At 41.4% G+C, this 27,455-nt stretch overlaps 1 protein-coding gene across 3 annotated transcripts in view; it reads right to left on the reverse strand.

The window, feature by feature from the left end:
- NRXN3 (neurexin 3) overlaps nucleotides 1–27,455 on the reverse strand; it is a 1,560,739-nt gene that overhangs the window by 165,245 nt on the left and 1,368,039 nt on the right. For 2 of the 3 annotated variants that reach the window (XM_089778402.1, XM_089778403.1), the window contains 2 exons: nucleotides 17,421–17,510; nucleotides 10,479–10,786 (listed from right to left, as the gene is read on the reverse strand). In XM_089778402.1, coding sequence (XP_089634528.1) covers nucleotides 10,479–10,786; nucleotides 17,421–17,510 — 398 coding nt within the window. Of the gene's footprint in view, nucleotides 1–10,478; nucleotides 10,787–12,091; nucleotides 12,152–17,420; nucleotides 17,511–27,455 lie in introns of all 3 variants that reach the window. The other variant, XM_089778404.1, reaches the window with a different exon arrangement.

The raw sequence follows: 27,455 nt of genomic DNA on the forward strand, positions 1-27,455 counted from the left end.
CATGGGGGGATATTTAGTTTGTCCAGATTTCTGGGTAGGGACCTGAACCTGTTCTATATTGTATTATTAAGAGGAGCCCCTAACAATTGAATCTGATCCTTCTTGCTGAACAAATCACCTGACAGAAACACTCCCTGTCATAAATTTAATCCAAGGGGAAGGTAGGCAGCTAAGCACCTCATGAGCATGGTAAGAATCACATGTAAATCTAAGCTGTCTCACACATGCCCATTCTCTGGCCATATCCTACCCCTCCTTAAGCTTGATCTCTTGATTGTATAGGAGTAGGAACCCAAGAGAACTGCAACTCACTCCCATTCACTGCAAAGGAAATGCCTAGTGCTACTCTGACTAGTATCTACATATAGCCTCCCCTCACAGTTCCCAAGACACGCATGTTAAGCTCTCTGGTGAGCGTAACACAAGGCATGTGGGATCCAAGTAAGAAACTACAGACAGCAGTAGTTGGAGGAGGGGTCACAGCAACACCATATAAGAATTTAGGGTAGAAAGTGAAGGAGAATGCAGTAGTCAGCTGAAAATGCAGGGGGATTTTCAAAGCACTGCACAAACTAACAAAGTAATGCTCAGCCTTGTCTGTGAGAGGTCAGTGACACAATTCTCCCTGTTTTACAGATACAAAATGGGGCCATGACTTGGTCATAGAGTGAATGAGTCAGGATTCGAATTCAGCTCAGAAACCCATATTCAGTCCAACAGGCCACACTGCTTCGCTAACTAAATCTCCAGAAACCTGAGCCATGGCAGCTCAACTCCTGCAGCATTGCTGCTTTCCATCTTTGCCCTTGACTGTTCCATCAATCTTCTCAGCATCAAATCCACTCTCAGCTGTCAACAACCCCTCCTCATCCAATAGATTAAGCTCTTCCTAAAGGAGGGAAATATATTAAAGGAATAATAATAATAATAATGCTGATAACAATAAAGAGTCTCAGAAATATATATTTCCTGCTCCCTCCCTCCCTGTCTCCCCTCATTCAACAGCCTCTCAGCCACAGCAGCATTAATCATCAGGGCAGCAGCTGGGAGATAAAGACCAATCAGAATTTTCCTGTGCATTATGGTGTGTGTATGCACATGTTTGGGCGGGAGACAGCAGCAGAATAATCTGTCATTTTATATATCTATGCTGCTGGAGTCGTTCAGGACTGGTTCCCCATTGTTATTGCAGATTAAAATCACTCCTGTCCTTCTACTCTCCTAGGAGGTCACCTTTCAGAAAAGGAGATAAATATTATGACAAGTTAAATCTTACCTAATTTGTATTTATTTATGTATGTTCTCAATCGGCCTTATGGGTAGGAGGTCTCGTATACAAGGGGTGAGAGAGATAGATACCACCATGGCAGGACTGCTTGCCAAGAAGCCTTAAGGATGTCTTCCTCACGGTCATAAGGTTTGGTGTTTGTATTGGAGCTGAGCTGCCTGATGATCCTGCAGGGGCTTGGGCAACTTTAGGGGAGTGCCCAAATATAGGCATGCCTGAGTCTGTCATAGCTGAAGCACTCCCCACTGAAAACAGGTCTTGTATTTTGAGAAGTTTGGATAGAAGCTTTTCACTGATGAGAAAAGAAAATGGAACAGGGTGACAGGGCTTCAGGTCTAAATGTTATGGTCCCTCAGTTACACTTCTTCCAAAGCCAGGGGCAGGGCAAAAAAGACAGAGTAGAAGGGTTGCAAAACGGTGCATGTCAGAAATCTTCTCTCACCTACAGTCAGTCCAAAACAGCTACCTCCTGCCATGCCTAGGCACATCACTCCTCATCTCTGAAGCCTTCTACTCACCTTCTCTTTCTTCCCACATGAAATTCAGTCCCCTATTTTCAGATACAAGGCTCTTTGGTGCCTTATCTTTGCCTGTATCCCAGAACTCATTCTCTCCTCTTGTTTCCTTCATTCCACTGGATAATACAAGTGCTCCCCTCCCACCTTAGCCACTTCATGACTTCTGCTAGGCTGCCAGCATGTCTGGACATAACCTTTACTTTGTTCACAAAGCATTCTGCTCCTCTCCAAAACAGCTTCTTCTGCAAACTCTATTTGCATCTGAAAGAGAGCAACATTTGCCACCCATCACCTTTTAGCACTGGTGTTGGGCCCTGGAGGCAGCACTGATAAAGATGGAAGGTTGCCCCTTGCCGTATTACTTAAAATACCTGCCAGACCAGACTGAAAGAAGGTGCAATTTACTTACTCCAAAAGAGAGTGACCTGAACATCCGAAGGAAACATTCACATCCTGCACAACACATGGATAGTTGGAATCCATGGGCTCTACTTTTTCACTGAAATCTGTCAAAATAAATACATATTCTGTGGGGAGAGAGATAGAAATCACTCATGAGACCAATGTATAGCATCCTACCTGCTTTCAGGATATGCTAATGGGAAGAGAAAGGGTTGGCTGTAAACAGGTCTGAGTGTCAGTCAGGTCTCATCAAGCCACAGTCACTGATCACTAGCAGCAACCAGAGTTTACTGCGGCAGCTGTGGCTCACAACTCAGTGACATCTCATCTCGCAGATGAAAAAAAGAAGCTGGTGGGAATCTTTATGTTTGTGTTAACTAACAGCACCATTCCTCTAAAGAAACCCCAAGGCATTAATTAAATGGCTTCAGAAAGTGAGGCTGTCATAACAGCTTGGATGTGTTTCTAATTTCCACACCAACATCCCAACATGAGTCAGGAATAGTAAGAGGCACATTCCCATATCTCAGCTAGTCATATAACAAAACAAAATGGAAATATCTGCCCTGTCCGTCTGCAGCTCCCAGTCATTTCCCTCTGGTGTATAAATACCAAAAAGAGCACATGTGCTTTTAGAGAAACGTGAGTCAATCCTCTGACTACATCTGAGCTGTAATAATCAATTCAATTTTATTTATTTCTAAGCAGATGTTTACTCTGTATTGTCTTTTGTTGTATCCTGCCACTGTACAACTGTGTTAGAAAAACAAACCTTTTCTCTATTCATTTAGCAGAGCCAATAATGAAATTTATGCCTGTTAACAATATCTAGCTATAGTAACTATTGCCATACAAGCCAAATTTCGAAAGAAGTCTCCCAAGTTTCACCCACATGGTTTACAAGCACTCCTGTCTGGCAATGCAAATACCATATGCTTTGGAGTGCACAAATACAGGAATTCATGCCCACATAAGGGTGCACGCTGACTGTAATTTAGAATGTTTCTTGGGTAATATGATACTGCAGTATCTATCTATACCTACAGTATCTATCTATTTATCAGTAGATCTGTTGCATCCATCCCATGCATCTGTTTTACCCATTGGCTGGGAAGCTGCCTACTTCTCTGCAGTACAAATAGACCACTGAGATCAGTCTTTAAAGTGTAGACCCATCAAGTTCTTTATTCATTAGAACTATGGAGTCTAGAGTATAAAAATATCATTGGAGACTCATAACAAGCAAAGAGAAAATTAGAGGCCAATTTCCTTCTTCTCAAAATTATTATCTAAGAGGACAAAAAAAAAAATAATACCTGTGCTAAAGCAAGGAGACAAATGTATTTTTCTTGGCTGACAGTTAAAGTCTAATTAGACTGACAAATCTTCTGTGCTTTTTCTCTTCTGCGAGCTGTGTGAGAGAAGATTCAGCCCCAAAGCCACACATCATGAAAAGATGTTAATCAATATTACAGGAGTGCAGAGGCTAAAGAAAATGCTCCTGTGAGGCTGTGAAGACTAGTGGTTAGAGTAAATCTCTGCGCGTCAGAGAGGACCTCAGCTGAGCCAATGGAAATCAACTCTTGACACAAATAATGGACAGTCTTCCTTCTCCTGCTTTGTATTTCTTATATAGGACTTCCTGCAAGCACCTTTCATTACTATATGTTATTGTTGGCATTCCCTGGCATTCAGTAGCATTTCTGAAAGCCCTCAGAAACAATTAATTAATATAGCCTCCCAGCTACTGCTGCAAAACAGGAGAATATCATTAACATCATTTTACAAATAGGGATTCAAGACACAGAGACTTGCACCAGTCAAATAGTGTGTCTGCTGTAGAGCTCAGATTTCTTGATTCCCTGTCCTATGCCTTAATAATGAGGCAATACTTCCTCCTTATTACAAATGATGCAATCCTTACTCACATGAGTAGTTTTTTCTTACTTTCTGAAGGCCATGGAACTACACCTGATGTAGAGTTGAAACAGACCAATCCAGATGATACCATTTTTTTCCTTGCACTTAGGGCTAGTAAACACAGTGGCTGTGTCTACACTGGCATCCCTTCCAGAAAAGGGATGCTAATGTAGCACTTTGGAATAGGCAAATCTGTGGGGGATTTAAATATCCCCCGCGGTATTTACATTAACATGTCTGCCGCTTTTTTCCGGCTTGGAGATAAGCCGGAGAAAAGCGCAAGTCTAGACGTGATTCTCCGGAAAATAAAGCCTTTTCCGGAGGATCTCTTATTCCTACTTGAAAGTAGGAATAAAAAATCCTCCGGAAAAGGGTTTATTTTCCAGAGAATCACGTCTAGACTGGCGCTTTTCTCTGGCTTTTCCCCAAGCCGGAAAAAAGCGGCAGCCATGTTAATGCAAATGCCGCGGGGGATATTTAAATTCCCCGCGGATTTGCCTATTCCAAAGCCTACAGTAGCATCCCTTTTCTGGAAGGGATGCCAGTGTAGACGTAGCCAGTGTGCTTAAGGATCATTTAGGTCTGAGTAAGCGTTCTATGGGGGGCAAATGTGAAGTTCTTCCCCAGTACATGATTTCAGAAGGACTTCTGCCTAACTAAGGACTTTAATCCTAGATTTGTCCTGGATGGAACATACAAATCAATGTCAAGCTGTTTAAAGTGGCGCCTCACAGAATATGCCTGAAGCTGGTAAATATTGGTTTTGAATAGCCAGATTGGCAGCAGAAGTCAGGAAAAGGAAGGCACCTCTAGCTAAGCACATTTTCTGACAGATTAGAAATCTCTCAAATCCACAAACTACAGAGTTGTTTCAGGTAAACTCCAACCCTTTCCCAAATTAGGTAGGGAGGTCAGTGAGGTTCAAAGACTATAACAATAGAAACAAGGCTTCTAATCAAGAACATGCCTGCTAGAAACAGTGTTCCTCCTGACATGAGACAATGTCATGACACTCATATAAAAATAGCCTGCCCTCCAAGCTACTCACTTTAAGCAGGAGACAGCTGCTTGCCTCTCTGCCCTTTATATGGTAGTATGGGGAAGCAGAGCTCCCAGAGAGGATATTATTAATATAGAAGGGCCTGGTATGTCAGGGCCCTGAGGTCCACAAGTGTAATTTAATACAACACACCTCACTTCTGAGCAGACCTGCGCTTGAATTCAGTACAAAACCTGTGTGAGAAAAGGTCAAAACATTTGAACTCAGTGTCACTAGACATAGCTTAGTTATCTAAGTTATTCTTAAAGAAGCCTTATTGAGGGTGCAGGAACAAACCATCCCAATGTGCAGAAAAACCAGAAATATGGCAAGCAATCAGCTTGGTTTAAAGGGAGAAATCTTTGGTTTGCGTAAACAGTAAAAAGGAAGCTTGCAAGAAGTGGAAACTTGGATAGATGACTAGGAAGAAGTATTAAAAATATTGCTTGAGCATGCAGAGGTATAATCAGGAAGGCCAAAGCATAATTGGAGCTGCAGCTAGCAAAGGATGTGAAGGATAACAAGAAGAGTTTGTACAGGTATGTTAGTATTAAAAAGAAGGTCAGGGAAAGTGTGGGACCCTTACTGAATGGGAAAGGCAATCTGTGGAAGATGATGTGGAAAAAACTACTACATTCAATGCTTTTTTTGGTCTAAGTCTTCACAGACCAGGTCAGTTCCCAGACTGCTGCACTGGGCAACACAGTGTGGGGAGGAGGCGAGCAGACCTCAGTAGTGAAAGAACAAGCAAAGGACTATTTAGAAAAGCTGGACATGCACAAGTCGATGGGCCAGATGTAACGTACCCGAGGGTGTTGCAGTAGTTGTCTGATGTAATTGCAGCATCACTGGCCATTGTCTTTGAAAACATGTGTTGATTGGGGAGATCCCAGGCAACTCGGAAAAAGCAAATGTAGTGCCCATTCTTAAAAAAGGGAAGAAGGAGAATCTAGGAAACTACAGACCCATCAGAGTCACCTCAGTCCCTCGAAAAATCCTGGAGCAGGTCCTCAAGGAATCCATTTTGAAAGACTTGAAGGAGAGGAAGGTAATCAGGAACAGTCAACATGGATTCACCAAGAACAAGTCATTCCTGACCAAATTAAGTGCCTTCTATGCTGAGATAACTAGCTCTGTGCATATGGGGAAAGTGGTGGACATGATATACAATGACTTTAGCAAAGCTTTTGATACTGTATCCCATAGTACTCTTGCCAGCAAGATAAAGAAGTATGGATTATAGCCGACTAGCTCATCAAGCACAATGGACAGTGATCAACAGCTTGATGTCTTATTGGCATCTGGAATCAAGCAGAGTGCCCCAGGGGTCAGTGTTGTTTAATATGTTCATTAATGATATGGAAGATGGAATTAATTACACCCTCAGCATGTCTGCATGTGACATCAAAGCTGAGGGGGGAGGTAGAGGTGCTGGAAGGTAGGGATAGGGTCCAAAGTGACCTAGACAATTTAGAGGATTAGGCCAAAGAAATCCAATGAGGTTCAACAAGGACAAATATAAAGTCCTGAACTTAGGATGGAAGACTCCCATCCACTGCTATAGGCTGGGGACTGACTGGCTAAGTGGCTGTTCTGCAGAAAAGGGCGGGAGGATTACAGTGGATGAAAAGCTGGGTATACGTCATCTGCGTGTGCTTGTTGCCAAGAAGGCTAACAGCATATCGTGGTGCATTACTAGGAACCCTGCCATCAAAAAAGGGATGTGATTATTCCCCTCTATGTGGCACTGGTGCGGCCACATCTCGAGTATTTCACTGAGTTTGGGGCTCCCCGCTATAGGAAAGGAGGTGAATTAATTGGAGAGAGTCCAGCAGAATGCAACAACAATGACTGGGGGCTGGGATACATGATTTATGAGGAGGCTGAGGAAATTTGACTTATTTAGTCTGCAGAAGAGAAGGGAGAGGGTGGGGGGATTTGATGGCTGCCTTCTATTACTGGAAGGAAGGCTTCCAAGCAGAATGCAGCCAGGCTGACAGAACAAGGAGCAAGTTGCAGTGGGGAGGTCAGGCTTGAGAAAGCCTTGGCTAGGATGATTTAATTGGGATTGGTCCTACTTTGAACAGGGGGTTGGACTAGATGACCCCTGAGGCCTTTTCCAACTCTTCTATGATTCGGATAAAAAATACTACATTAAATGCTTTGAAACAAATCTCCTTTCCTCAGCTTTGTTTTTCCATTAGCAGGCAAGCACAACTCTGGGAGGAAAAACACAATGAAACCTTGAAGGAAGGTGCACAGACAAAGGTCATTGACATTTCTTAGTAGTAGTAAATATAGACTTGCCAATGGATTCTGGGCATACATTTCAATTGTTCCTTACTAAAGGCCTTTACTGCCTCTATCCCACACCCATCTCATGTTCATTGGCAAAAAGTATTGATATCAGAAAGGAGATTTTATTACTGATGCTACAAATATCGTTCAATTATGATGCTTCCAGTAACATGATATTTCCATGTCCCTCCTGATGACTAGTGACTCCACATTGTATCCCATGCCTGGGCCTTTTCATATTGAGAAGTTTGAATGTGGGTCTCTCTCTTTCTCCCCCTCGCTGTGCATGTAAAGATCCTTTCCAGATTTTCTAGGCCCTTTCAATTAACCACACATGCAAGTGCTCTAAGTAGTTGTACTCTAAGTTATTGAGCAAAGTGAACATCTAGGAGTGGCATTAGGAATAGAGGATAACAAAGTGATAGCCATGTCCCTATATACTGCATACCAAGTTGAACTTGCACAAGTTCCCTGGATTTGGCAGCTTTCTCATATGGTAGACTGGAAATTCTGCAGCAGATTCATATATGTTGTGAAATGAAGGTTTTTCAATTACTTACATTAGAAAATGAACAAAGCAACCAGGACAGAAGCCCCATAGCTAATAGGAAGTGTAGCAATTTTGGGTCTATCTTAGTTTTTATGCTGGGCCCATTACGTGCTAATGTGTTCTTTCAGGTGGCTCTAGCTTACCCTAATTGAAGTAGGAATTTGCTTTATTAGATCTTTTCCATCTTGTACCTCTATGGTTGTTAGTGATACTGCTAAATTTGCCAGCACTAATGATGAATATTGTGAGTCATAATTACCACTAGGAATCTGAAAACTGCAGCTGGAGCTGCTAAAAACTCTGGTCCAAATAGAAGAGGACAATTTCTACCCACCTTCACCACACAAATAATGCACCTTAAGCTGACAGAACTGAACAACTCTGCCAAAAGAGAGGAGGGAAGGAGAATCATTTTGTGCCATGATGGCAATAAACTGGCCTGCTCCTAAAATGCAGAGAGTTGTAATGGAAGTACATATCCTTTCAGTGGGTTGAGTGAAGTGTCAAGAGTTATTGCTTTAATATCAGTAGAGATGAGGCCATTTGTTGTGGTATGTGTGTATCCAGGAAATCACTGCTCTAACCATCTTTTTAGGGGCACTTCTATACTTTATTAAATCTGCTTGATGCCTTTTCAGCACACAGTAGTCTTGACTGGCCTAGTGAACTGCTATGTAGAATAAGCAGGCAGCTTTCTGGGATATTTCTTCTTCAAATGGAATAAGATAATTTCCAGCTTTACTCAACTCACATAAAGTACAATTCTGCTCTCAGTTACACTGAATAATTCCACTGAGGCCATAAATTATAGCAGACCTGCACTGGAACACAGTAACTGAGTGCAGAATTTGGCTCACAGACGTTATTCTCCTGGACATGAAATCATACAAAGCCTTCCTTTAAAATTAGAGCTAGGCACAGAGAAGGAAGAGAGAGTCCTAATTCCTTCACAATTTACAACAAACATCAACTAGACTTGGCATAATTTCCCCTTATCTAGTTGAGACTTTATATTTCATGCACCAGTGTTTGAGGCTAATAACTCAATTACTCCACCAACCTGCTGCTGCCTGAATTTCTAGAATGCCACAGGGGCCAATGCAGTGTTAAGCTGTAGCTTGGGTTTAATCACTTCAAATTGAATAGGAGTAAATGCCACTGCAAAGATAATACCTCCAGCATAGCTAAGTAGAGGATTTTCATGTTTTTCATCATATATGACCAAGATTAGATGAAAAAATTAAGAGAATGAAAATATAGACAAAAGAATAAGTGGCCATTGATTAAACCTTCTGAATCAATTAGAGCAAGCAGGGGATTTTATATCTCCAATTCTGACAGCCCTGGATTTCATTAAACCAACGCCTCCCAAACCCCACAAACATTAATGCCCAAGGAAAGTTGTCTCAAAGAAGCAGATTTAATCGTTGTAGGCCATTATCTGCTAGGATAACCACCCCCTTGCTCTCACCCTTTTCGCTAATGAAACACTCCCGTTAAAATCATGAACCAGATTTTTAGCTTGTGTAAATTGGTATTGCACAGCTGAAGTCAATGGAACTATTTTGATTACCACCTGCTATGAGTTTGGTCCCCATGTACATTATAAAATCAAATTCCCTTACCTGGGTTATTAACATCATCATAGATTACTGAAAGAATGAATAATCTAATTCACTTTTCAGCATCAGAGCTGATTGTTTACATTTTCCCTTTACTCAGTGTAGCCCATGAGCAGAGCAGACTATTGATCAGTTCCTAATCAATTCCACACTCGGGTTCTCACACAAGAACAAAATTGCTGCAAATTTGGGGGGTACAAACACTACATCAAGACAGTTAATCTGAACAAAAAACTGTTTCCAGTGGATTTTTTAAAATGAGAAACACTTTTGTTGATCACAAAAAAGGCTTGATTTTGTAACACCTAGATTTTAGAGGAAATTGATCTAACAGTGCCCCTTTCACATTATCCAATAGACAGTTGTAAGGTCAGCATGGATGGCTTGATCTGAACACCATCCTCATTTGCTCTTCTCCACATTAATAACTTCATGGCAGCCACAAAGCATAGGGTAATAACAATAAATAATAATCTACCCACATCCCATTAGGTTTTTAAAATTCCTTTTAGTGTAATTTTTCTCCCACACATCAAAACTTGGAGATGACATGGTACTTCATTGCTGATATAAATGGGGTTGCACCAATCTAAGAGCAGGATTTGGACTATTACATACATACTCAGTAATACTGTAATTCAGAAATTTCTGTTTGTTCCGGAGCAGAAAGGAGTACAATTCTCTGTTCATTTTTATACTGTATAACCTCAAGAAAGTCAGAGTTATATGGCATGTAACTCAGCGCAGAATTAGGTCTAACAGGCTTAACTAACAGGTTAACTAAACACTGACAGGTAAATAAAAAAAACAATATTCAAATTCAGGAGATCAAATGGCTCACCTGGATGCTGGGTGGGGAGCGGTTTTTTCGGGTAGTTGTGGTGGCCATGGTTGTGGTGGTTTCCATGACTGTGGTAGACATTTCTGGTGGCATAGACGTTGTGGGTGTTGTTCCAAGGATGGATGGGACTTCTCCAACCAGCCGGACACTTCCGTTGATTTTAATATTGGGGTTATTCTCTGCAGCCATGTTCAGCACTTTCAAGCCATTGTAATAGAGACCGGAAAGCTGACCTTGGAAGGGACGCCCTCTGTCCTTCCCTCCAATGGCTATTTGCGCCTGGGTGTTGAAGATCGTTAACTGTCGTCCTAGTGAAGGGGGGGTGAATAAATTATTGCCAGACATTTCCCCCCTTTCTTTAGTATACACTGAGTCCTGGCCAGAATGGACTGAAGATAAGAGCAGGTTCCCCAGTGGCAATTATGGAGGCTGTTGGGTGGAAACACAGTGCTGCAAATTTCTCTTTCAGACTCATTAATAGTAGAGATGGGACTGAACACTGGCTCTAGAACCTCTCACTGTCACCTTCATATATGCAACCAAACTATGGGAAAGTTTGGACCCTCATGTAGATCTGGAGCTAAACTTTGAGACTTTGTTTTAATCTGGTTAATGCCCTCCAGTAGCTTCTGGAGACTGCAAACCAGCCCAGATGATAAAATTTCTCTAGGCTTAGCCCAATGTATAAACACATATATATCTTTGAACCCTGAATGGTCAATGGGAAAGAGCATCTGTGAACAGGCAGGAAAGGGTAAGATACTAAGATGCTCTAAGAGAAGCTGATCTATGGACTGCCTGGAGAATTTAGATTAGGTGAATGCAAGAATCTAAGCCTGGAATACAGTTATCAGAAAGGGTCATGAATCTAAAATTTTGGAAATGCCAAACATGGTCATTTCTACTGCTATGAAAGAGCAAAATTATTTCAATAGTAAACAATATAGTGATTTAGGTGATTAATCCTCACAGTGCCCCTATGAAGTAGCTTATCATTAATCCCATTTTATTGATGCTGAAGTTGAGTCCTAGATAAGTTAAATGACTTACTCAAGGTCACACAAGGCATGTCACGTATGGATTTCATATAATGATTACAGAAGGAATATAATTCTTCATAATGGACCCTAGAAATAGCTCCTAATTCTCCTAGTCCCACAGACCATTCAAGTGACATCCGGACAAATCTGATTAATAAATACGGCCCACTTTTCCATGCTGCATTAGGATGACTAAGTAAAAATCATGGTTGTTTTGTCCAGAGCAAGAGAAATGTTTAATATCTCATTCTCCACGGGAGGTTTTGGGGCATGCCAATGGAATCTGCTGAATTAACAGGGAACCAGACTGGCCAGAGCTCAGGAGGGTAATCAAAGCAGAGTCAAATCAATTATTACCAGATTACTCCATTACCTTTTCCCCTCCACCACCCATTTCTTACAGTGATATTTGCACATGTTCCTTCCCGTCCCTCTCCCCTCTTTTCACTCACCACTTTCTTTCTCTAGTCCAACCTGACAAGTGCAGTATGTAGTAGACCATAGCCTATATCCCCCTGTTCATTCCCTCAAAGCCAGTGTTTAAAGTAGATCAAAATAGGAGGGGCAGCTCACCAATTTTGGTGGTCGTCGTGACGGGTCTTGAAGTCAAGTGGTGATGCGGTGTTGCATCATCTTATGGTGACGGGATGGACCATGGGGAAGAGAATGGGGACAAGAGAAGAAATGTATCTGAAAGGAGTTCCTGTCCCCAAGGAGGGCGCTAGCCAGCCAAGCAAAAGTGTATGTGTATGTGTAATGTATGGTGTTCTGAGGGCGGGGTGCACATCCCTAGTGCTCCCCACCCCCATATCTATAAATACCAACATTTAGACTTGACCAGGATGGAGGATCTGTACTGATGTAAAAATCAAAAATAAAAATGGGAGGGAACACAGCGTCTTTCCCCTGGAATATATTTAAATATCTGATGCATTTTACTGCATTTCAGGAGGGCTTAACTTACCAGTGGCAAGTTATGTTTCGTTAAAACATCAACAAGCATGCACCAAAACCACAGTCCCCACCTTGTAAAAACAAAGTTGTGTGTTTCCTCTCCTAACGCAAAGCACACTGGGTTCCTAGGAGCATCTCCTATCAAAATACTGCTCTCTCTAGCCCCTTCTTTCTTTGCAAACACTCCCCAGAGATCTTTTGTAAACAATGATGTACATTTTGGCATCAAAGATTCTGCACAACTGTTTATATTCTTGTGACTTACTGCATCCCTTGAGTTTTCTTTCCTTCCTTATTTTATGTCACTCCACTCGTTCCATTAGTGTTTCAATTTCCCTGTGATTACCTGTTCCTCCCTTGCTCCATCTATCACTCTGCTCTGCATCCCTTCTCCCTCCCAAAGTCTCTCAATTTCTCATTAGGTTTCCTCCCATTCTGCCCTGACACCCTCTCCACTCACTTCCATTTGGTGTCACCAGTGCTTAACTGGTGCTAAAGCTTGACAGGTCTGAGCCCCAGCACCTCTAGCTGGGGCAGTTCATAGCCCCAGCTCCTCTGAATTTGCTGCATCATTTATGAAAATTAAAAAAAAAATCCCTGCTTGAGCCGCAGGCATCAATTTCATTATAAGTTAAATATTGGTTACCACCTTCTTCGCTTTGACTTTCTTCTCAGGGGTAGAGTGGCTGGAGGGATAAAAGCATCAACAGGGCCATTTTGCTAAAAGAAAACTGAAGAGATGCAGTAATGAAGAGATACTGTCTCCCTGTAATGGAGGGAGAGCTGATGAGGGGCTACTTGTTTCCATTTCTAAGCCCTTCATGTGTTGCAGTAGGGAATCGAGGTTTCCCTTTTCCTCTTGCAACTTGGAGGGAAGGTGAGGGGGTAGGTGAGAGGCAGATTAGAGTGTAGCAGAGACAGATAGGGAACATCACTTCTCTTAACAGGTGGCTGTTGCTCCCCTCAGGGGTGGAAGACTCAGCAGTTGCTCAGCCAGGGTAGCTGGACTCTCCAGCGCTCTCCTTTACTTTAACTCATGCCCATAACACATCCTTACAACTGTCTAGTATAGCTCCATTTTCTTGTCAGAGACAAATCACCACACCAATGTTGACACATATTCTACCTTCTTCAGCACTGTTCACTTCTCTATGCCTTCTAATATTCCAGAAACACCTATGACACAGGGGTGGCCCCATGCCGGTAAAGCATTTTCCTCTTGAACAATGAGCTCTTTTAGTCCAAGAGCTGACCTCAATGCATGCAATGCATTATACAGCTACTATTGAACACAGCACTGTTACTAAAACTGTGCTTGCTAAAAGGACAATCACTTATTGGGTTTCTTGATGAAGAGTCATTCCTAGCTCACAACTTTGGTGTAAGATGTTTGTACTTGAATGAGGATAAAGGAAACAAGTGGATGAAATGAAAGAAAAATGTCCAAAAGAAGAAATATGCAGAATTCCAGAGCCATGTGTGACCTCCCTTATTCCAGTTTTTCCAGGGCTTGATGCTGCAATCCTTATTCATGCTGAGTAGAACTAACTCTCACAAACTGTCCTATTGACTCCAAAGGCCTGACTCACATGAATAAGGAGTGCTCAATGAGAGTACAGGTTGCAGATGTGGATCCTTATTTTCCAACTAGTTCTCTACTTATTAGGTTCTTCTTATTAATATAGGTTGCAAAAGTGGCAAATGTACAAGATTTTCAAAATGTAAAACTTTGTATAGCTCAAGATTTTAAGTCTCCCTGAGTTATTTGTTCATTCTCTCATTCTGATTTCAATGCTTACCAGAAAAGTTCTTATGGAGAATTTTCCCCTTTCAGTGTCAGTGAAATTTCAGGGGACAATAACTGTTCCATAACACTAAGTCAGAGTTTGGGGGCATTATTAAAAGCCTAATTCACGTAAACAGGACTGCTCAGGCAAGCAGGGACATTCAGCTCAATGAGATGACTCATATGAGTAAGAATTATTTTTGAGAGCAAGGATTTGCAGGAACAATTCTTTCATTGTGATGCTTATGGATACTTCTCTTCCTTATCTGGCCAACCCTTGATCCCTAGCAGGCTCAAATGCCTTCTGTTGTCCAATTTTGATCTTGCTATCAATATATGCATTGAGAAGATTTAAGTCCAGTTCTCAATTTCCTTACTCACATGAATAATCCTAGTGCAGTCAATATATTCAAATGTTACTAGGTCTCCTCATGTGAATAAAATTTGTGGGATAGGGTGCTTTTTATTAGATTTTTAAAATCCAGTTTATAAAACTAAAAATTAAAAACAATAAAACCATGAACATTTTTCTCCCTATTTAGGTGACAACGGACAGTAGCTCTAACTGTTCTAGCAGGTGAACATTCAGAAAAATTCTCTATTATATTGTTTCTCCAAGGATGAACTATGTTATCATTCAGAATAATAATGCGACAGTGCTACCAAATCAATGCCAAATGTATGGCAATTTTTAGAAATTCATGCCAATTGAAAATTATTTAGTCTTACCTTATTTATGCCATGAATTCACACCTGGCCAACAGCTATTCTATATGCTCTAGAATATAGCTATATGCTGTTTCAGTCTATCCATCCATCAATTTATCATGCTGTATTTTGATAACTATTTACCCTTTCACTCATCAATTCTACAAGGGCTTCTGACAAATGGCTTTCTTGATACATTAGGAGATGGATAGATGACCAGGTGGATGATTGAGTAGGTAAGTGAAAGGACAGGTGGATGGGTGAATGGTTACATATTAAATCTTTCCATGATATTTAAAAGGATACATCCATCTTGGTACCGTGGAACATGACTATATTCTATCATGTGTCACACTGTCACAGTGCACGGTGTCTTTATATCACACAAACTGCCAAGACTCCATTTTCTTGTATGTTAACAAAAACATTCTCTAACTTTCTAGCACAAACACACCCCATGTCTGGAGTGTGCCTGGGTTGCCAGAGACCAACTAGCTTAGACCCCACTGCCCTTTTGTGATTGTCTTTTAACAAAGCATCATCATCTACAGAACAGCAAACCCCAGGTCAAAACTTTGGGATGATTTACAAATGAAAATGCCTTGGCATGCTTAAAAGCTCAGACTTGGAGAAGCAAAGGCATAAAATAAAGGACTCAAAGAAAAACCAAAACAGAGTAAGTAAACAAAACAAGGACAGGTTTCTCAGGCACATGAGCTGCATCACGGAGTCAGACATGCATCTGTTTTAACAAAAGTGAGGTAATCGTTATCTTTAGTGTTAAAGGGACTTTATCAATTTGAAATTATCAAAACAAAATTATCCAGTTTTTAATGTTAAAACTTTATTTTTTTAAATTGACTCACTCAAATTAACAGGGTAACCCGTTGAGACTCAATGAGCATTTTCTCAGCATCACTATCTCATTCTCTTTGTTAGCTGGCTCAGATGAAATGTTCTGTAAACCCCCCTGGCGAAGAGACCTTTTCACCTTAACAGACCTCCTCCCACTGCTTTTAATGCGATAATGCTGCTCTATAAATATATTTGCTGTAGTCACACATTGCACAGCCAGGGATCCAATCCTATATGGTGGGGAATGCTGTCTGCTCTTAGCGAAGTCAATGGAAACTGAATGTGCACAGCATTTTGCAGGATAAGACCCATAGCATGAAACTATTTTTATAGCAGTTAGCAAAGTGCCTCTAGTCCCCACAGAATTCAGGCTAGTGAGAGCAATTTGCTAAACTCCTTAGATAAGGAAGTGCAAAATACAATGTAAAGGGTATTTATCCATATTACAGTGTATTGCTTTTCTTTGGAGTATTTTGGTAAGATCTCTAGTCTGAATCAACACAGAAAATGCTAGATTTGAGTCCAACATTAATCCCCTTTTATCAGCAGGAAATTCTTTAAAGGAAACCAGAGAAGATTTTGTTCTGTTTTTCCTAAATTTCAGGGTATTATAACTGTTATACATTATTTTTAACATCATATTTGGGCTGCAGGGAGGAGATACGATTGTGACAATCTCCAATACATCATCAAGGGCCTGATCCATAGCCCAGTGAAGTCGATGTTACTAATTATATTGACTTTAACAGGTTTTGGAATAGGTCTTCAGTACACCAAATAATTTTCACTCCTAAAACCAAATTCTATGCTGATACAGACCCCATTTCAGCAAATCACTTATGCACATGTTTAAATCTCAAGTCAAGTATGCACTTAAGTGCTTTGCTGATCTGAGGCTGAGTACCCATACATGAAAATTTACTGGGTTACCTGGGATGTAAGTTAGGGAAAAATTTGTCCAATAAATTACAAACATAAGAAAAGTTAAAACTGTACTTCAAAAACCCTTTGAATATAACATAAAGACAGAACAATATGTCTCTCTGTCTCCTATTTTAGTTTAAATGAAAGTGTTAAAAAAAATTTTCCTACACATTTTTTTAAAATAGTTAATTATGTTAAAACAATTAAGAGACATGCAGCTGTAACTGTTAGCCACACTAATAAAAGAAACATCTTACAGGACGCAGTTTAACAACTGGGTTTGAAAAAACTTTTAAGAAAACTTTGATAATAAAAATATAGATGTAGTTTAAACCAAATTAAAACAGGAAGTTCATGCAGTGGTTAAATTGCCATAATACATGTTGTTGCACTTTGTTTTGTTTTTAAAGCGGTTCCTGAATTTTTGCTTGTTTGTTTGTCATTACTTTGATAACAAGCTTAGAATTCCGTCCCTTTAACTTCATTTTAATAGCAATGTATTATAGCATGATTTATCAACATATGGCAGGTGGATGCTGACACAAATTATAATGAAAATTAAAACAGTCATTTATGCAGCAGGCGATTATCATTTAAGAAACATTTATTTGCAGGCTTTAAAAATGAGGGTTTAGAATCAAATGGGTTTAAAATGAAACTTTTAACGACTGTTACCTTTTTCCTGCAGCCACTCTTCTACGGGCCGGTTATATTTGAAGGGGATTTTCTGTTTTACCATTTGGAACCGTTCATTATCAGTGTTGCCTTTAAAGTTTAAAACACAGCTTAAAAAAAACAATCTGAAAAGTCAATGAAATCACCAAAAACATCCTAGACTTTTGTTTGTTTTTATGAACTTTTTTAATATAAATAAATGTATGGATAGACAGAGAGCTTTATCTTCTTTAGTGAAGTGGAGAAAAGTTATTCACGCATTTCCTGGAATTCTGGAAGGATCAAAGGGTTTAAATCTTAAGAAAAATATTTTGCTTTTTTGTCCATCTTGATTAAAAGCCCCAAATATCCAATGATAGACTTGATGATGTAAGTTCAAATTTTTGAAAATATTATGGTCAGTATATAACCCTGATGGCAAAATATGTGGCACAAGATGCCACTTGCACAGGCATGTAGCCTCAAGAGACATTCTGGATCCTCTTCTGGTTGGTAGGTGAGGGGTAGGATAGAGGAAGGGAGATGGGGGCAAGGAGTGGACGACATATAGAAAGAAAATAAAGGGACAGATTTGAAGCAAGAGATGTCAAAAGGACACAGCAGAAACAAACTAAAGGGTCGTAGGATGGGGGGAGGAGCAGGAGAAATGGGACGCAAAATAGGAAATAGAAGGAAATGGCAACCAAACCTCCAGGCACCCAAGGCTTGGACTTGTACCCATTGAAGCAAGGGGAGTTCTGCAATCATAATGGGACCCAAAATGTCATTTGCTGGTGGGCAACAAGATGATTCAATGTGGTGTATTTTAGTGGGGAGCCTTAACTGTCATAAAATGCAATATACAGTAAATACTAAAATGAGATTAAACCAAACCTTGGATCTGGATTCCCTGAACTTTGGGACAAAGTAAAATGTAGATCAGAACCTCATACTTGAGCTCAATCTCCAGCATAGGAGAGTAATCAAAATTTTGCTCATTGTTTCTTCTTTTCTTCTAACCACAGCCATTCTGGGATTGCTTGTATTTCTAATTTAATGTTTTGTTTACATTAAGCCAATCTGACCAAATAAACGGAGTCAATTTATTCAAGCATTTGTTTAGGACTGAAATGCACAAAGGAAAAGATCTTTAATAAAAATATTATAGCAAGCTGAGGTAAGAGCTCATCTCAATGCATTAACACTATTGCAAATGTTAGTGCTATTGCTTGTTTGTTTTAAATAAACATAAGTCCAGGAACCAGTAATCACCCTCATGCCTTGGGATTTGTTTTTTTCTTTATGCCATATACCCATCTGTGGTACAAGATAAAGAAGGAATCAGTTAGCATGACTTCATATTTATATGTTTATTCCAAATCAGATGCTAGACTCTAGTATGGCAATATTAAAACAGGACATTGAAAAATGTGTGACTAACAGCTGGCTAGATGCCCCACCCACTCAACAGCAGATGCCACCATAAGGGAAGCAATGACTGTTAAATCACACATGCTCCATAATCCTTCCTGGGCATGTGTCACTTGGAAATGCTAACTATGTAATGTACTAGCTGCCCTCTACAGGGGATAAAATCTGGTAGAAGTGGATTTCACTAACTGCTGTCTGGGAGATGGGGAGCTACTGTTTAGCAGGACTCAAGCTGACAAAAAAAATCAGATTTGATATAGTGTAGAAGTAACATATAGGGAGATTTATAAAACATTGTAGCTGTATTTTCTTAAATTCAGAGGTAAAACAACTTGGACTCAATTAACACCTTCAGTCAGGACATTTAATATGCAAAAGTATGGTTGCGATGTTGGAGCACAGGACAGGCTCACAATCAGTTGGACATAAAAAAAAAGGGCTATGAGGAGATGACTGACTCAATTCCCAGTACTGGCCCGGGAAAGTCAGCCATTTCTCTTCTTCCCTGAAGGAAGTTAATTGTGAGCAAGTGTCCTTTCACAAGATTGCTATGAATACTAGTCCTATGGAAGAAACATCCAGTTAAGTAGGCTGACACACAGTGCATCTGCTCCTCTAGCCTAGCCTCAGGTGTCTGCCAACTGTGGCTGGCTTCTTTGGCTAAACTGGAAAGGTAAAATAAAATACTGGCAATGCACATAATCATGATTCATATCACATTAACAAGGTGCCTCAGAATGACTGCTGAGACCGTCAGTTATTTGTCTGTATATTCCCAGCATGCCTAAATCACATCAACACTAATAAAGAGTTCAAAAGTCAGTTCTTCACTTTTATGACCATATCTTCACAAATAGACTTCTTAAGTCACATCTGATACCAGGAAATGACTTGAGGAAGTGCTGAGAACATATGTACAAGAAACTAGATAGAAAAACATTCAGCAGCAGAACAAGGGTTTTGTGTCTCTACATTAATAAGCATCTGCTGATTAATACAGACTGAGGTCACTTATGCTTCTTTGTTGACCATGGGTCTTTCTTCAATTTCTTGTTCTAATGGATAAACTCCCCTTGTGGAAATTTAGTTTGCTGCAGTCTGAAAGTTTCTTTGGGAAAGGACTGTGTGCGTACTGAGAGCCTGATGCTATATTTATATTACCTGTACAGAGGCAATAAGAATTTAGGATGTCCGTAGGCGTTAAGGATAACACTGTATGATTTTACCAGATGTTAATTTGCCAGAATCTGAGAGGTGCAAAACAATTGCAATTCTCATTTCTGCAATCCTTACTTTTTACAAAGTCCTTATTAGAGAAAACTGATTCACTTCAGTCAGAGCTGAATCAGTCACACTCAGAAACCTTCTCAAGACCATGCAAGTTTTCCCAGAATAAGGAGTATGGATCTAAGGATTTGGCCCAATGGGAATTACAGGGCCTAAACACCTCTTGCCTTTTTCCTCAAAGTAATGTGTACTTCTGGTTTTGGGAGAATGACTGAAAAAGAAGAAGAATTGGCCACTGTCAGCAGACAGGATACTGGGCTAAATGGATCTTCGGTCTGACCCAGTATGGCCATTCTTATGTTAAGAAAAAATAGTCATATGAAATCTCCCTAATGCAGGCCACAGACTACTCAGACAATTAGGTCAAACCAGCGTTGACGACTCTGCATTGCTATGAAATTTGATTTGACACTCTCCCACTTGAATCATCTTGTGCTTCAAAAATCTTCAGCAAGGTAAGAAACTGTTCCAAGAACAGAGGTGGCAAAACTCGAGAGGCGAGGAGGAAACTGGAAAGGTTGACAGAGTTATAAAGGGTAAACTTGATGAAACTGCTTCCATGATTCAATATAAACCTTCCTAAAAACCAGAAAGGGCGTAACTATTCCCCACCACATCTTTAAAGATTTTTTTAAAATCAGGTTTAAGTTTATTTTATTATTATTATTTTGTTTTGTAAACATAGCCTTCAATAATAATATATATGTGAAAAATCATACCTTTAAAAGCTATAAAAGAGTGAAGGACATTAGAAAATTCAAAAAGGTTTAAATTAGCACATTAGTACCTGCTCTTAGCATCTATTCATATTTCTGGTTTTAAATTTTATCTCCTTTATCTCAGACATTATTAAGAACGGTTTTGAGAACATGTGCATGAGAATGTGTTCATCGACATAGCCCCATTTACAAAATTGATTTAAAGAACATGTTTCTCCTTCTTAAATGCATGGAATATTCAGCAGGGTAAGCACCATTACCCACACATAAATCTGCTTAAATTAATATTGACATTGAGTTGTGCTTTTAAAAACAATAAATTAATACAGAATTTAATATGAGAGTTTCTATAGAAAGTAACACATGGTTTTCAACAGGAAATCACCCTGGTTTTTTTACAAGAAGTGACCTCATTAGTGTTCAGACTGTAATATCTGTGTTTCTCAGAATCTTTAAGTGATGGCCCCTTATGAGACTTATTGCCATGTCTTTCTAGAAACCACATGCACGCCTCCCCCCAATGCCCACAGAAGAAGCAACCCCCATTCCTTTCAAACCAACCAGCCACATTTTTCTTTCTTTCAGCTCTGATCCAACATTTTCTTTGCAAAGAACACAGAGGTGAATGGAGAGATTAGAGTTTACTTTAAACAAAAAGTGGACTCAATCCTGCAGGCCTTTTGCATTAAAAATTTCAGTGCATATGAAAGGATTGCCGGATCCTGTTCATTATGAAAAATTCTGGCGATTAGTTTTGCTACTTGTGGTCATTTAAATACGAATGGGTCTTTTTACCCATGAGGTATATCTGGTTAGCTCTTATTAGTACCAATAGAAATAGTTCATTTAGGATACTATGGGAGCTCCCAGCTATGGGAGGATAAAACCATACGTGCATCATCAATCTGCATTATTTTCTGGAGCTTTGCTACTGTAGTTCCATTATAGAAGTCAGTTCCCAGAAAGACACTCCCCCAAGTACTTTTTCTCCTCTCTGACTACAAAAAAAACTGTATAGCATTGCCACTTCCAACTACCTGCGAATTTCGTTGAGGCAGTATTTGGCTCCCATTAAGGATTTATATCTGGAAATAACTCTGATGCTGGACCTGACTCTTTCAAGAATTATTGTCTACATGGAATTAGGCTTCAGGTTTTTCCCCCTCACACTGACAAAGAAAGGTTCAGGGTTTCATGGTTAGAAAGGGTAATGACAGCTCTTTACAATTCTTCACATATCTTAATCCAATTTTGTCTGCCAGGATAATTGATGCATGGCACCATGGTCCAGGAAGGGTTGTTGAAAATTACCGGTAGGTAAAGTAAAATTCTCCTTCTAAACTCCCTCCTGAAAACTACTCACTAATATTTCACATGTTCTCTCATGGTCCCTTTAAGAAAACAAACAAACTTTACTCAGTTTAAGACCATTTCTAAACCAAAATGTGTTCTTAAGCCACTTAAGTAAAAGAGCAATTCAGGCACTGACAAATGTTGCTTCTTGGTCCAGACACCAGTAATGATGATATACTGCTGCTACAGCAAGGGAGAGAAGCTCAAAGGTTCCAGTAAATTGCATTGGGCAGAAAGAAAGCATTTGCTTCCAGGTAGAATATTAATACAGGCTGATATGTTGTCAAGTCCGTGAAGATGCTAATAAGAATACCGTAAGAAAACATTCATCTGCCCCAAATAAATGTCAAAGACAGTTTTATTCAGAGCCCAAGAATAAAACAGCAACTTTTTCTTCGCTGCTTACAAGACTTTAAAAAATGAGACATTTTGTCTAATTAACTGTTATTGCATAGTATAGTAATAGGGCAAGAAAACTTTCAGAGGCTAGGACTACAGATTTCAACTGAATCTACCCATCCCCCTTTTGTAATGTACGTCACTTCAGTAGGAGAAAAGTAATAAATAACATGAATGACTAGGGCAAAAATTTCTGGGTATTAGTTTTAGGTTCACCAACTAGTATTTGACCCCACCTATCTACAGGCTTTATATAGCACCTGTCACTATGGTATCTAAGTACTGCATGAATCACAATAATGTAAAGTTAGAAGAGACCTCACAAAGTCATCATGTCCAGCTTCCTGCACTGAAGAAAACCTAAATCATCCCTGACAAGTGTTTGTCGAACCAGTTCTTAAAGACCTCCAACAATGGGGATTCCATACAACCTTCTTTGGAAGCCTGTTCCAGAACTTAACCACACTTAGGGTGTGTCTAGACTACAGGGTTTTGTCGACAAAAGTGGACTTTTGTTGACAAAACTATACTTGCGTCCACACAGCCTTTGAGTTATGTCGACATAACGTCGACAAAACTCAGCAGTTTTGTTGACGTATGTAAACCTCATTCTACGAGGAATAACGCCTTTTGTCGACAGAGTTCTGTCAATAGAAGGCATTATTGCATCTACACTGTCCTTTGCGTCTACACTGTTATGTCGACAAAGAGGCTTGCTTTGTCGACAGAACTGGATGTAGTCTAGACGCTCTATGTCGACATAAGTTTTGTCAACAGATTCTGTCGACAAAACTTATGTCGACGTAAGTCTGTAGTCTAGACATACCCTTATAGTTAGACTTTTTTTTGTATCTATTATAAATCTCCTTGGCTCTATATTATCACTCTTAATTGTCCTACCTTCAGTGAACATGGAGAACAATTGATCACCATCCTCTTTATAACAGCCCCTAACATTTACAAAGACTTATCTGGTCTAAGGATGTTAAGAGGTGGGTAAATGACTAATCGTTTAATCAATACAATTTGTGCCCACTACACAATTAGTCGATCAGGGAAGGCTTGCTCAGTCCCGACTCACGCTGAGTCCAAGAGCCACCCGCACTGTAACTCTGCAGTTTAAATGTAGTAGGAGCTGGGCTCACAGGCAGCCTGGTTCCTACTACATTTAAACTGTAGAGCTGCAGCTAGGATAGGTCCCGGACTGGCGTGAGGTTGGACAGATCCAGGACTACTGTGACTCTGCATTTTAAATTTAGCAAGAGATGCCTGGTTCTTACTACAATTAAAATGCAGAGCCGCAGTGGTCCCAGACCAGCTCGAGCCAGGACTGAGCTGGGCTTATAGAATCACAGAATCACAGGGCTGGAAGAGACCTCATGAAGTCATCGAGTCCAGCCCCCTGCCCAAGGGAGGACCAATCCCAACTAAATCATCCCAGCCAGGGCTTTGTCAAGCCGGACTTAAAAACACTAGGAATGGAGATTCCACCACCTCCCTAGGTAACCCATTCCAGTGCTTCACCACCCTACTGGTGAAATAGTTTTTGCTAATATCCAACCTCAACCTCCCCCACTGTAACTTGAGACCATTGCTCCTTGTTCTGCCATCCGTCACTACTGAGAACTGCCTCGCTCCATCCTTTTTGGAACATCGCTTTAGGAAGTTGAAGACTGCTATCAAATCCCCCCTCACTCTTCCCTTCTTCAGAACTAAACAAACCCAAATCCCTCAGTCTCTCCTCATAGGTCATGTGCTCCAGCCCCCTAATCATTTTGGTTGCCCTTAACTGGACCCTCTCCAATGTGTCCACATCCTTTCTGTAGTGGGTGCCCGGAACTGGACAGAATACTTCAGATGTGGCCTCACCAAAGCCAAATAAAGGGGAATAATCACTTCTCTGGATCTGCTGGCAATGCTCCTCCTAATGCACCCCAATATGCCATTAGCGTTCTTGGCTACCACGGCACACTGTTGACTCATATCCAGCTTCTCATCCACTGTAATCCTCAGATCCTTTTCTGCTGAACTGCTACTTAGCCAGCAGTAGGGTCTAGCAGCCCCTGTCCACAGGGGTCCCAGCTGCCAGAGCAGCCTGTGCCCATGGCCAACCCGGGCTGCCTTGAACAGGGGTTGCTTCACAGCAGCCTTCCCCACCCCTGTCGCCTTGTTGCCTCTGACAGAGGCAGCAGTACAAGGGGGAGGGGGCAGGCAGCACCATGGAGATGGTGCTGGGGGGGACAGGGATTTGATTTTGCCTTTCCATTGATTATCATCTCATTCAATTGAAACTAATTTTCCAGTTTGTCAAGATCATTTTCAATTCTAATCCTTTTCTCCAAAGAGCTTGCAACCCCTCCCAGCTTGATGTCATCTACAAATTTCATAAGTATACCCTGCCCTCCATTTTTCATGCATTAAATGAAAATATTGAATAGTATCAGACCTAGGCATGACCTTTACAGAAATTAATTACACCAGCATTTCTCAAACTGGGGTCCATAGACCCCTGAAGGTCCACAAGAGAACTCTAGGGAGTCCTCGGTCCCTGCTCATCAACTCTTCACCATCCCTTCCCAGAACTCCTTCCTTCCCAGAGCTAAGGCAGGCTCCCTACTTAGGATGTTAAATTGCGGTTAATTGATTAGTCAAGTAGATGGAATTTCCATCGACTACTCGCCTAGTCGATAGGTACTTCCGCATTCCTCCTTTGAAATGGACAAGAGCCCTGCTCAAAGGAGGCATGCGGAACTCCGCATGCAGCCTGAAGCCAGTGGGAAGTCTCACTGACTCTGGGCTGCACATGGGCGTGCCTGCTTTGAAATGTACAGGAGTCTCCAGTGCAGGTCTCTCCCCTTCCCCATCCCTTTAATGTGTCACCTCTGCTGCCCACCCATCTGTCCTTTAGTGCTTCCCTTCTCACTGCCCTCTCCCTGCTATGTCCATTCACCCCTCCCTACAGCCCTGCGGCTCCTCCATATCCACCCCAGTGGGATGTATCCTGATCCTGGTGCGGTGCAGAAAACCTGGTGCTGTGCACTGTTCAGATTGTTCAGCTCACCAACAGCCAGGCTGGCAGGCTCCTGGCAGGAAGGAAGCCATTTCCAACCTGTTTGCATCCTGACCATGCAAGTCCCCAGGCAGGGGTGCTCAGCACTCTGTTCGCATGCTGCCCCCTGCCTTAGGTCCTGTCCCCAGGGAGTGTGAGCTGCTTTGTCCCCTAGGCACCCTCCCCTGCTGAGCCACCTTTCTAGTTAGATTTACTGAAGCCCCTGCAGCCAGGTATCCTGGTGCTCAGCGCATCCATAGGGCTCATTCCATTCCCACCCACGCTATAATCAGGGGGCAGCTGGGTTACGTTGGTGGTCAGCAGCAACTTGAGGAGTTAGCTGCCTTTCTACACTGTGTGGGCAGGAAGTGACAAGCTGCTTCTAGCCATGGGCGAGTGAGGAGGGGAGGGAGGAAAGAGCTGACCTCTAGAAAAACACAGGCCAGGTTATCCCTACCCCCATCCCCATGCTCCTTGTGCTGGAAGCAGCTCCCATCCCTTCCCTCCTGCAGAGAGCCAAAAGGCTGCTGCTTGCCACATTCTGGTGTGAACACCAAAAGAAAACTGGAGGGGGTGGCCTATGACCCGGCATGTTGCTTTGAGAAGAATGGTGTCAGGTACCAGAAGAGGCGAGTCCATCCTGGGGGCCCAGACAGGCATGGAGGATGGAGAACACTGGGTCGTCCCCCGGGTCAGTCAGTCACTCCCATCCCTGTGCAAGAGGTTACGCAAATGTGCGAGAATGTGAGAGACCTTATATTATCTTTAACGTTTGCATGGGGAGAAGTAAATAAAAGGAAATACTGCATAGCAGGAGTCTTTGTGACAAGGGTTCAGTCAACTTGATGTTAATTTGAATGTTTGAACCGCATAGCTGTGACTGATTGTCACTGACCTCACTTGAATAGGAGTCATTTTACCAGCTGTCCTGTATTCAACATAGGGAAATAGGGTCATTGTACTCCTAATCCATCCAACCTTTTACCCCAGCCTGGAGCCCCCTTCAGCACCCCAAACCTCTCGAACCTAGCCCTACCACAGAGCCCATACCTTCAGCTGCATCCTTCACCCCTCAACACCCTGCCCCAGCCCAGAGTCCCCTCCCGCACTCTAAACCCTTCATCTCCAACTCCATCCCGGAACCCACACCCGAAGCCAGAAGCCACTCCTCTCCTGCACCCCAACCCTCTGCCCAGCCCAATGAAAGTGAGTAAGGGTGGGGGAGAGCACTGTGACAGAGGAGGGAGGGTGTAGTGAGGTGGAGCCTCAGACATGGAGTATGGCGGGGCAGTGTCTCAGTGAAGGGGTCGAGCTGGGAAACCCTGAAAGAAATGGGGATCCTAGCATGCCAAAGTCTGAGAACCACAGCATTATACATAACCTCCCTGGTATGACAGGAAACCACTGGTGATCTTTTAAACAGTCACACCTCCAACTTACAGTAATTTCATCTATACATTTCCCTAGTTTGCTTATCAAAAGGTCATGTTGGTCTGCATCACATGCCTTACTAGAATAAAAATGATCAATCTACAGTTTCCTTCTATCCATCCATTAGGTCAATAACCCTGTCAAAGAAAGATATAGGTTTTCATGATTTGTTCTTGACAAATCCATGCTACCTATTCTGTATAGTTGTATAGCCCGTAAGTGTTTACAAACAAACTTATAATTTGTTCCAGTCTTTCAGGGACGGGTTGTCTTTGAGCCTCTTTTTAAACACAGATGCTATGTTTGCCCCTCTCTTGTCGTCCACAAGTTCTCAACGATAACTGCTAATGGTTCTGAGACTGCTTTCAGCAGAACAGGAGTATAAAA

This window comes from Pelodiscus sinensis, chromosome 5 (assembly GCF_052426305.1).
Source record: "Pelodiscus sinensis isolate ZL-2025 chromosome 5, ASM5242630v1, whole genome shotgun sequence".
NCBI lineage: Eukaryota > Metazoa > Chordata > Testudines > Trionychidae > Pelodiscus > Pelodiscus sinensis.